At 41.4% G+C, this 12,269-nt stretch overlaps 2 protein-coding genes across 28 annotated transcripts in view; one reads left to right on the top strand and one right to left on the bottom strand.

Moving 5' to 3' along the window:
- Positions 1–2,255: 2,255 nt before the first annotated feature.
- LOC148831670 (proteasome subunit alpha type-7) lies at positions 2,256–10,938 on the bottom strand. Its single transcript, XM_088919230.1, has 7 exons — positions 10,436–10,938; positions 8,425–8,551; positions 6,685–6,809; positions 5,421–5,543; positions 3,954–4,073; positions 3,780–3,842; positions 2,256–2,629 (listed from the first exon to the last, which is right to left on the bottom strand). The coding sequence occupies exons 1-7, from the start codon at positions 10,535–10,537 to the stop codon at positions 2,534–2,536; spliced, it is 756 nt and encodes a 251-aa protein (XP_088775356.1). The 5' UTR covers positions 10,538–10,938; the 3' UTR covers positions 2,256–2,533.
- Positions 10,925–12,269, top strand: part of ss18 (SS18 subunit of BAF chromatin remodeling complex) — a 24,920-nt gene continuing 23,575 nt past the window's right edge. For 7 of the 27 annotated variants that reach the window (XM_088919209.1, XM_088919225.1, XM_088919227.1 and 4 more), the window contains exons 1-2: positions 11,613–11,664; positions 11,758–11,836. In XM_088919209.1, the coding sequence (XP_088775335.1) occupies positions 11,768–11,836 (69 nt within the window). In that variant the 5' untranslated portion in view covers positions 11,613–11,664; positions 11,758–11,767. Of the gene's footprint in view, positions 11,050–11,578; positions 11,837–12,269 lie in introns of those variants that run through there. The other 20 variants (XM_088919211.1, XM_088919214.1, XM_088919218.1 and 17 more) reach the window with 5 other exon arrangements.

Here is a 12,269-nt window from a genome sequence, read left to right as displayed (position 1 = left end):
ATATATATATAAAATATACAGACACGGGGGAATTGGTTAGTCATATACATGGTAAAAAGAGGAAACATTCCCTCACAAAAAATATCATTTTCTTTTATATAGCACTTTTAAAATTATCTCAAAGTGCCTTATAGGTGCAAAAAAAGAACAAAAACAGTTAGAAGAATAGCAAATTATAGAATAAGCATATACAGTAAGAAACACAAGAGGTGTGGCAGGGGATCTGTGGCTCACAGAAAATGGAGCAGACTCAGACACTAAGTTAAAAAAAACCTTCCTGAGAAGAGCTTATCAGTCTGAACTCAGGGCAAGTGTCTGTCTACTGTTCTTGGAGATGGAACTCCAGCACTCTGGGGTGCAGCAGGAGAAGTGTAGCCGAGCCCGGGGGACAGAGAGGTGACCAGAGTCAGAGGAACGGAGATTGCGAAGGGGGCAGCAGGCAGACAATAAGTCAGACGGGTGCTGGAGCGCCAGCTTCAAAATCCCGTAGGAAATGCGATTCCTGTACACTGGAATGTGAACATGGGCTCCAGAGTAGTGACTTTCAGGCTGTGATTATTTTAGGACAGCCTAGTTTGGGTTTCGCTGTGGCAAACCACACAGATCTCTCCACCTCTGCCGTATTCCCCATAGCGACCCTGGAAACAGTCTCCATAATTTCCCATAGTTACACAGCTCTGCTGGCTGTGATGGATTGCCTTTATATACTCTATATGTAGATTTGATATATTTTAGAACAATGATACACATGATAAGCTTAGCACGTCCATATTACAATACTTTACTTGTAGAAATAGGCTTCTTCCATGACTTAGTACAGTAACATGACTAATACAGCATACAGTATTAGTACCCATTCATCCCACTGAGCTCTAACGTTGAATGTTCGCAATGGTCTGCTGCCCGGAAATTATTCTAAAAAGCAATACATTTAGATTAAGTTCAATAACTGAATTCAAAATAGTCCAGTACAGAGTACTGGTGCACTCTGGCTGCTGTCGCATCATCCAGGTGGGGGCTGCACACTGGTGGTGGTGGAGGGGATCTCCATTACCTGTAAAGCGCTTTGAGTAGAGTGTTCAGAAAAGCACTATATACTCTAAGTGTAAGGAATTTTTATTTTTATTATTCACTACACCTTTGTAGACAGGGTTTGAACACCTATTTTATGACTATTGAGTTGCACTGAGTTGTCAAAATATTTCAGTACTACTGCTATTCCTAACTGCTGGTACCACTTTCCTCAGTGAATAATGTGACCTAGAAGGGATATCAGTCAAATAAGTATTTTAACAGGATTTAGTCAAGTATCCAGCCATCCATTTGCCAAGTGCTGTATCCAGTTCAGGGTCACAGCCTATCCCAGCCCCCTGTCCCTCACAGGCACACAGGCTTTCATAAATTTTTGGAGATATAATCTATCAAAACTGGTGAACAGAGAAGTTTCTGGTTTATGGCTGTCCTATTCCTGCAATTATAAGGAACATTTCTATAACACATTACCCGTAATTAATAGCCTTATTGATTTCTTTACCAATTATACAGTACATCAGTACATCATGAATACTTAAGCTCTACCTCTTTTTGTTAATAAGCAGTGGTTAATGATCTGTTATTTTATAATTCTCTTACCAGGACACAAATCAGCAGAGTATGCAAATGCTGTATCTCAACATTATCAGAAAATCGTCACTTCTGTGCAATAAATTACAGAAACGAACAGTAAGCAGTGTTTCAGACGAGAGGCCATTTGACCTGTTCAGCCTATTTGGTTGCTTGTAGCCGAACGATCGGAGGACCAGCTGTTTCAAAGTAACCAAGTGTATCGCTTCAACAACACAGCTGGGTAGCTTATTACAGACTCCATACCATGTCTGTACTCCTGTAAATTGTCTTGTTCTTAGGTTTTTTTTTTCTTGTTGTGCCCCTGGGTTCACTTTCACTGTTGATGCTGAAGAACTGCACTGGGCTTATCATGCCTAACCCTTTGATGATTCTTTAGGTCAAATTCAGGTCCCCCTGCAGTACAGAACATCCTCAAGAACAGAAAATTTTGCGGTACTTCTTAAAAGTATTTTAAGATATGAAAAAAACACTGTAGTGTTCTTTTGGTTTAGAGGTTTAAAGAGTAATTGCTCAAAAATGAGCGTCACATATATGCCATTATGTGTTTAGATTAACTTCAGGATGTTTTGTTTAGAAGCAATCATTTAGAAAATGCTAAAGAAACTCATTAACCACTGAAACTAAGATAATACAAACAACCAAATGCCTTTATTGGATGCAGCCTAAAGTTCCTGACATACAGAGCAGCGTAGTGTCCAAAACCACATTAAGTCATATTTAAGAATGACAAAAGGGGAAACCAGTCATGGAGTCAATACAGAACTATTTGACCTTTCTTGCAGCTTATTCATCAATAACAATACTGTAGACGTCTAGTAAGCCATGTATAACATGTGCCGTCCAAGGTGTAGTGCTTGTTCCTCTTCAAAACTAGAGCAGAGGCCTCAGAATTAACAGTCCAGGAGACTTAGGTGGCTTTCTTCTGCTTCTTTTTCTCTGCCTCTTCTTCCTTTTCTTTCTCTATTTCGGCAACCAGTGTTTCTATCTCTTTAGACTCCAGTATCTTCATTTGAAAAATCAAAAGGGAAAGACAATACATTAGATTCTCACACCACTGAGAAAAACAGTCTACTTCTTAACACAGGTACAGCCAACAAGTCCCAACAGCTATTGCTCTATATTAAACTTGCAGTTAAATTAAAACATATTTCTCATTTTTCACCACCTGAATAATCAATAATTATAAACAACACATTTTAGTTATGGGGGAAAAAAACAAACATTTATCGAACAGTTCATGTGAAGTGTTGATACCTCAACTTGTACCGAGAAGACATGACTCTTTGCTGCAGTGGACTCATGATAAATGTCAGACTTTTAAAAGGAAACTTTAAATAAATATTAATCAATTCACTTACACAGCTTCCAAAAACAAAAACCCAATGTGGGTCAAAGATTATATTTTGTCACCTTTCAAGGTTCCCGAGATTTGATACAGTAACCTCGCTCTGCCTGGTCATGCCACTGGTGTAGCATGTAATGTCAGCCTCAGCCAGCACTACAGCAGCTCCTTTAGAACATCAGAAAGGTTCTATGTTGCTGCTTCACATTGAGGCCGTTTACCTGGTCTTGTGAACTGATCCAAAAATCTTTAACCAGCTCTTAACTGAGGAGAATCTGGGCTTCAACACTGTAGCTGGGTAACATGTCCCAGACTCCTAAAACTATTTGTTTAAAAATAAAAAGAGTGCTCTTTTGTTTTAAAAGCACTTCCCTTAGCTTCCAGTTCTGGATTCCTCTGGTTCATGTCTCAGGACTTCAGAATCAGCAGTATGTGTTGCCTTTGTCAGAGCCTTTGAAAATGTTGAACATATGTTCAGATCTCCCTGTACTTCTCTCTTTTCTGGAACTAAACAGATTTAGTTCTTTAGGCCTGTCAGAGAAGGATGTTCGTTCGAGTCAGGTAAAGCACCTGGTTCCAGTAGTGCTAGTAATGCAGTGCTTCCAGAACATTGTCTTTTTGACAGGTTTGCAAAACTGATGTTTAACTCACTTGTGAGGACTGCGGAGCTCACAGTATGGAAGTGGCTCATGGAGACACATGGACACATTGGAGAAGCATGGTGCTTGCATTGACAATTACACTTTTAATGACAAACTCTCCTTTCGCAGAAAAACGCAGCAGCAGCTGGTTAAATCTCCCATACTCATACCTTTAAGGGCTGATTCCTTCTGATGACAGCAAGTTCAATGTTCTTTCCACCAGACTGCACGACCTGCAAATAAAGGTAATTTATTACAAACCTGTATAAGCAAGATTATTGTGCTTTTGTTAAAAAAAAGAAAACTACAGAACAGCATCGCAGCACCACGCAAGGCTTGCTTACCTCAAGCAAAGCTTTGATTGCAAGCTTGATGGCATCATTGTCAGTCGCAATAGCTTCCTCAGTATAATTTTTTTCCAAGAACTCTCTCACTGTCTTTGCACTGCGGCCAATTGCGTTTGCCTATCCACAGAGGAGAGAAATGTTACAGAAAACTGTGTAAACAAATCAAAATGTTCCAGTGTTTTATTAAAAATATGAAGACAAAACACTCACAATCCACAATCACAAAACATTGAAGTTTTTTTAAAGTCAAATGACTATTATTGCACCATTTTTTATTGTTGTATTAATTTATCCCCTCTTTTCATTGCAAGTAAATATCTCATTTCAAAGTTCCACAATTTTGTTTTCTACTTCCAGGCCCCAGCATATTTATTTTCTGACAAAATGCATAGAAAAGAATAAATTGGGGGCATAAATGAGGTTCCTTTGATGAGGTAATTCTACCTTGGGCCTTGATTACATGAAAACACTAATGCCTGTGAACTGCAAACACTGAAATCAATGCTCAGCACCAGCTTGCTGTTAGACAGGAAGCCACTTTCAACATGTAGGTTCTTCATATGTGACAGTAGATGACAGAAGTTTTGAGTTCATTTGAACCACATGATGTCCTGCTTTAATTACTCATCAGGGAAAACTTCTGTTATTTTCTGCTTTTTTTTCCCCTCCAACTCTCCTGTTCTCCTATCTCTTCCCTCCTGCCTGTGCAGGACCTAACAGGGCACAACGAAACAATCAGGGCTCAACAACCTGCACAGAATTCTATACAACTACTTTTACATGACATCGCGAGAGTATGCCAGACTTCACATCACAGCCCATGGCTCTTCAAAAAACCGCAGATATATTCAACAGTGAACGGTGTTAGAATAATTAGAAACACCATAAACAGGCTCAAATGGTAGAAGTGCTGACCTGAGCCCAGGCTGAGCTTATGATCGTAGATTAAAAGCTGAGTCATGTCAGTAAGAAAGGCAACTGTGAGCCTCCAAGAGCAACACGTGTTTCACTGTTTTTTTGGCTCAAAGTGACCCAGCAACTACAGGCATGCAGTGCTGCTGGCAAAGGAGGTACCTCTACTCAAGTCAGGGCGGTGTGGCCTGTGTTTGGAAAAACTAATGGCGCAAAGGCGAGCTGGATGGAGCAACCTGCCTACAGTTCCTCATTTTCCTGTGTGCGGTTGTGTGGTTCACGGTTATAGCCAAGCTGTGAACAAACAAGTGACTGGGTATAACAAGAGTAATTAGGGATATGTTTTGTCAAAATGCAAACTATTATCCAAACGAATAGCATTTGCAGAGGTTTTTCATGACTCTCACTACTTGTGCCACTGTGAGCTTGTCCCATAATTTACTTGTGAAATAACCTGTAAATCAAAAATCGTAATATAATGCTATAGAATAGTTTATAAATTAAGGTCACACAACGCAGAAAAAAGGTCCAGGCTGTACATGATATGCTTACCTTCCAAGCATGGTACGTTCCTGAAGGGTCAGTCTGATACAACCTTGGAGTTCCATCATAATCAAACCCCACGATCAAGGCGGAGATGCCAAACGGCCTGCGTCCATTGCTCTGAGTATAGCGCTTAAAAGAAAAATATTTAATCCATTTTTGAAGACTCTTGCAAACAATACAACAACATAACTTTAGTTTAAAGCAAGAACATCTTTATGTCTTTGACTACTTGCAATAAATGAAATATTAAAATATTACACAATGATGAAACATGAGGCCATAGTCATAAAATGTGTTCTGCAGCACAGAGGTAACTATTTTTTTTTTAAAGACGCAAAAACTTCTAATCTTGTAAGATTCAGTTTTTTTCTTTATGTTGTTTATACCAATGATTAGAAATCTGTACAAAGACTAACCTTGCTGTACAAATTAAGTTTATACCTGTTTTTGCTTAATGGAGGTGAAAGTGTTTCTCTACAAAGTCCTCTGCACAGTAAAATGTATCGTTGAGGCCAGCTTCACTCATTCAATTTCTCTAATAAATGACTATAAAATTAACCAGGAAGTGGCAGTTGATATTTGCTTGTTTATTACTTAATAGATATTCAATTTATTTTGACTGCTACTTTGATTAAATCACAGGTGTGCATTAGGGAAAAACAACCTTACAAGCGAATATCAGAGAAAGAGGTAAGAAGGCCAGTTTAATTCCCAGCCTGCTGTTGAGGAGACACAGGTAAATTATTATTCTCAATTGCACAGAACTCTCCTGGAGGTGTCCAATTCTGAACAGACACACAAGGGAAAAAGACTTTGAATACTTCAAGAAGTATTTTCTGGTGATCAGACTGACAGTTTTTTTATGAACAAATGTGTTAACTTGTGTTTTACTGTTATTCTTGAATACAATTATGAAAACCATGTGGAAGGAATTTAAAATTGAGAGCAGAAAGCTATTCTTTACACAAAGAGGGAAAATGGAACAAGCTTTCCAGCTATGCTGTTAAAGCCAACAGCCTATTTTATTTTGAGAAACAGTTGGACATGATCCTCAGATGAATTAGCTAACCTACCACCAAACAGGCAAGATGGCTACTCATTTGTAACCTTTCTTACGCAATATTTCTCATGCAGCACATACTGCAAGTACAATTCAGTTTGTTGTGAGAACTGTACACTTTATATTAAGTACAGTTATGTTCTAGGAAATAGTTAAATTTATGAGTGGATAAAATGGTATATTAAATGGTATAGTGAGCTTTCCGTTTACCTGTTTCAGGGTTGCGATGTAGCGAGTGATGTACTCCACTGTAACCGGATCCTCCACAGTAAGCCTATGACTTTGGCATTCAACCCTTGCTCTGTTAATCACTATGCGCGCATCTGCTGTCAAGCCTGGAGTAAAAAAAAAAATCACTTAAAACAGACCCTGACACCTTCCACAAAAAACATTTAGAATAAGCATTGGAGTTTTAACATGGTGAGCATCTGAAACATTTGCCCGTGACCCGATTTTGAACAGTTTGATTGCTTTTCCCCTGCCCAAACACAACCTTTCTAATGCACGATAAACAGTTGGAGAAAGATGATTCAAGGCTACCCATAAGCGTTCCACAACAAGTCCAGGGAGTCTCCTGCTGTTACGTCACTGACACTTTGTGACTGTGTACACAAATATTCCCTGACTTTATGCCCAAAGGACAAACTCCACTTTCAAACAGTAAAGTAAAAAAGGAGAGTAAAAACTGGCAAATTTATAGTAAAATCATTGCAAAATAGTGTAACAGCTATAGGTGGCTAGAAAGTATCTCTAAGAGTTTAGATAAAATGTGACCATTCGCAGTGGAACAACAGATCAGACTTCAAAGCGGGAGGGATATTTGCAAAATGTACCTTGGTTTAGCTAGTTAATTAAGTTGTGAGCAAATGACTGTCAATGAGCAGTCCAGAAACAACCACATAAGATCATATTAGGACCACAGAAAAGGGAGATAAAGGAGAGGAGAGAGAGGAGCCCAGAGGTGTTGGAACTTGAAGTTTGCGCCAGGCAACAGCCCCTACTTCACGATCATCCAAACAACACCCGATTGGAGCTGAGTATTTAAACCCTGCTAGAGAGAGCTTGCTATTCTATGTTTTTAGGGAATTTGGTTTCCTGAGTAAATGATACCTCAATTAAAGATGGTCTTTCCTGCTTGTTGGTGCATTTTTAGAATAGGGAGAGAGGCTCCCATTTATTTTGTGGCATCTAGGTTTGCAGAGAGAAAGAGAATTAACTGCAGGTTGTATCACATTGATTTAGAAGGCAGTGTATCTCTTATTTTGGCCTATACGTATATGACACACTTCTGCCTGACACCAGAAGAAGGCTCCACGGCCGAAATGTTGTGTTTTCTTCCTTCTCTTTCCAGCATGGAATAAACCTATTACTTGTCTGTTTAAAAATGTTCATCACTCACACAAGCCCTCTCTCTCTCATTGTTCATTTTCAAACCCCTAAGTGTTTCTAAAATGTTTCAAACAAGCTTAACCTACATTTTAATTGCTCAACAATGTGTCATTACAGTAATCATTCTAAAAACTTGAAGTACGCTATTGTAGACTTACACTGTTGTGTCCTGGAGCCTGATACTGTTAAAATACATGGACTCTTAAGTGCAACATATTGTTCCTGGTCCCCATGAAGCCCTATCTCCATTATTTCCTATGGGAAACAATTTCCCACTTAACATTGTTGTTTTATAGTCCCTATCAAGGACATTAAACGGAGACCCCCTGTATTTCTTGATTTTAATTTTCTTACAAACTTATTAGAATTGGAAAAAAAGCAATTGTGTACAGTCCTTGTGCAGGCATGAAACACCTTTTTCTAAGTTACATTGTTTGGGTACAAGAAATATTTTACTGTTGAGTAACAGTTTGTTAAACACAGCTTCAACTTAAGTAAGCTTCTGAACACAACATTGTCTCGTTAAATTATCTTGTTAGTCAACTGTTAATGATGTCATACCTGCGAAGGCCATACAGACGTGCTCATCAAGTGCACAGATTTTGCGAACAGTTCTTTCCTCCTGCAGCTTGGCAACGGATTTCTTCTCCACACCAAGAACAACTATGTCTCTGCCTCGAATTCCAACCTGTAAAAAATAAAAACAGTATCACACTGCCGCATTTCAGAACATGGTATTCTAACTTCATGCAGTTCGCTCTCCAGTACATTAACTGAACACAATCACACAAGAGGAAAGAAATATATACTGAGTTTTTGAGGTATTAAGACAGGCACTCAAATATGAATTTTCTAAATACATTAAATCCCATAAAACTAGGATGTTTGCGGTGTATATTTTGATTAATCTAAATTTTCTGATGGTTACACGTATTACAATAGAGGTCACATAACACTAAGAGACATTCCTAAAGGCAGACAAAAAATTCTTTCAGAGCAGTTCAAAATAATCAGTACCCTTAGGCCACAGTCCTACATGTTTTAGCTTTTAAACTAAATTCAATATATCAGATGCCTCAGACCACAAAATTGATGTTCAATTGACTCAATTAAGCTAATTCAATTAAGAAGCAAGCTAAATTAGAATGAAAACAGTTTCTTTTCAACTTCCAAAAACTGGATATAGAGCCAATAAGTTTTTTTACAAAATTAAAAAAAAATCTAATGATACATCTAAAGGTCAAGAGAAAAGTACTTTTTGAATGGTACTAATTCCCATCTTTTAGAGTGATAACAGTATATTTTAGTCTTAAATCCCTTACTGGGTGCACCTATCACAAACAGGATAGGTCACAAGTGGACAGATAATTAAGCAAACCTGTAACAGTCACCTCCTCCGACACTAGAAAATCTAGCGTCCCACCAAGAGCAATATCCTAAACCTCCTCAGGATTCTTAATGGTGATGAAAGAATAAATGTAAGTAAGCTTTTCACAGGGAACTTATCAGATACCAAAAGTAAGAACATCGAATTGCTCTGACCCTGTTCTTAAGATCAGGGTGTATTTGTTTGGAAGCAGGACTGGGTACACTTCGCCTGTCAGTCTGCTGTCCGAGAGTAGATCAAAAACCGAAAGTTTACAAAACCTGCAAGAACCAAACAAAATCACTCTCCACAAAAAAAAAAAACACTTGGTCTGTACTCACATGACAGTCATTCACAACTGTGTAGACTAACAACAGAACAAGCCACTCACGTCCTGGCTTCTCTCACCAACACTAACTTTATCCCAGAAACACTAACATCAAGGATGAGACGATGACAGGTATAAAGCATAACAACTTGCAGGAACTAAGCGTCTGTGCTCTGCATTTGAAACAAAGTCGCTTCAAGCAAAGAAAAACAGTTTAATGCAGACCACCACAGCCACAGAATGATACAATTTCATGTGGGTCAGAACAAAGTACTCCCTTTTCATGATACGTCATGCTCGTAACATCATCGCAAACTAAAACTATCGCAAACCCGTAAAACCTCTCTCTTACGCGTACCACTATCTATTCTTTTGTTTTGCTCCCAGAAAAAGAAATGCATCATTCGGCATGTGGTTATTTTACGGTTAGATACGTGAGCAATGCTAACGTTAAAGGCCGTCAGCCTTTCCTCCGCTGAGCATCCAATAACGAACGAGAGACGTTTTGCTCTCTGGGGAGTAAATTATCGAGCGGGAAAAGGAGTAACATGTTCAATTATGTCTTTACCTTTCCAGGCAAACCTGACTGCACTAGCACTGACCCAACACCTCCTCCAGTGAGCCACCAGCAAGAGCATTAGACGCACAAAGCAAAACCTCCGTCTTGGCCCGAGCCTGCACGCTAGGCCTCGGAGTTCCCGCAATCCGCCTTCCTAACGCCTGCTGTTCCAGAAAGGCAGATTTCCACTCTTAACTAACAAGAAGTCAAAAATGACGGCCTTGTGTTTCCCGAATTGACGGGGGGGGAGTGTTGTTTTGTTTGTGGAAGTAACCCGAGAGCTGTTGCGGCGCCCCGGGCCGTTTACAGCGAAACTCACGGCGGTAGATCCCTTCTTCACGGCCTCCTGCGCGTACTCCACTTGGAAGAGGTGGCCGTCGGGAGAGAAGACCGTTATGGCTCTGTCGTACCTGGCTGCCATCCTACACTGATAAATGCGGTACCGATTCTAGCAACATAAAAACCACCAGCGGCCCGGCAGAAAGCGCTCTCACTCACACCGGCGACTGCTGACGACTGGCGCTGGTCAGGGCGGCGCTCCGCCCCCGTGACCCCGGGCGCTACCACTTCCCTGCGTGACCCGGGGGGGTGAGAGAGGAGAGGCGGCGAAGGAAACTTTCCTGCAGCTATTCTCCACCGCGCCGTGGAGAGGCGATTGTTAAAACAAAGTATATTGGACTGTTTAAAATCAGCACGGCGCCGACTGCTGAACGACTTTCGGGATATCCCAAAACCCTTTGCGAAACGTGAATATTACGCTCCCCTCTCGTGAAACGACCCCGTAAATCCAGGCTTCCAGCCGAGCGCAGATGCCATTTGAGGGGAGAAAGTTTCGGGGACCCCCCTGTAGCACCCAGAGATTACTGTTGTTTCACAGAAACTGGGAATACCTCCCGTTAAACCTAGCCTGCAAATCACTGTTAACGCCATCAGGTATTCTTCTAAATTAACCATCTGATCGCGACTTTAACCGGTAGCTACAATAACAGAAAGAAACGCAGAGGAAATAGGCGCTTTGCAGCGTTAGTATGATTTTAGACGCCCCCAACGCCCGAGCGCTGCCTGTAGACACCCTGGACATGATGCTGGCGGGACTATTCTTCCCCTCTCTGACTTGGGTGGCTGTTTCACTAGAACAGACGTCGGATTAAATATCACAGAGGCCTTCATAATGAACGCACAACGCTGTCGTGTATTGCTCCGGCTGTGTTTAGCCCTTGCTCGGTGCAGCAGGCTGCTCACATAGTGCCCATGAACCCCCTGTGGGGTCGCACTGCACTGCAACCCCCAGCCCGGGAGCACACCATTCGCACTGCCACGGGGGGGGGGGGTGTGCGGTTTCTTTTAGAGAAATCAAACATTGATCGAATTCTTTTCAGTGACTTATTTCGGCGAACTCGTTTATGTAGAGGGGTAAACTTAAAAAAAAATTCTTTCGGTGCTTGAAATGTCGAGGGTTTCCCCACGTCCTATTTCTCGTGTAGTCGCACCCCCCCGCACACGGACGGGCGCACTGTAGAATCTCCTCCAGTTCTCCCGAGTGGTGAGGTCTGAGCTGCGTTGAATTGTTATTTTTGGGGGGGTTTCTCTCTCTCTCTGTTTTATTTTTTTTTTACTTTTGCCCTTTTGTTTTTATTACAGGAAAATCATCATGTCGGTGGCTTTCGCAGCTCACAGGCAGCGGGGGAAGAATGATATCACGCCGGCGGCCATCCAGAAGGTAAGGCAGCGCTGTTTGGCGGGGCAGGGGGGTGGCGATGCCTGCAGGTCGAGTCGCAGGAGGGAGAGAAATGGGTCATAATGTTGCTGAAGCGAGGCGCGGCGCCCGCAAGAAAAGCGCCAGCGATGGGGGGTGGATTTAAAACCAGCCCAGATGCCGCCCGGAGCGGGCCGAGGAGTGCACGAATTGGGCCGGGGAGGGCGCAGGCCTAGCCGCTCAGATGGACGCTGTCTGAGCCTTTGTTGTGAACTGCTGGCCGCGCTGTACGTGCGGACGGGAGCCGGGGGGTGTCCTCCTTGCCTGCTCGGGAAAATATCTGACCTCATATCGTCATATTCGCCCCCTCTTAAAAAAATTTAACCGCAAAGCTGCCTCTGGGGAAAAAATGCGTAATCTACTCAATTTAGTCTGTTCATAATAAAGTTTTAGAAAA

Source organism: Atractosteus spatula, chromosome 6, assembly GCF_055471065.1.
Source record: "Atractosteus spatula isolate fAtrSpa1 chromosome 6, fAtrSpa1.hap1, whole genome shotgun sequence".
NCBI lineage: Eukaryota > Metazoa > Chordata > Actinopteri > Semionotiformes > Lepisosteidae > Atractosteus > Atractosteus spatula.
This window is presented reverse-complemented; position numbering and strand designations above follow the sequence as displayed.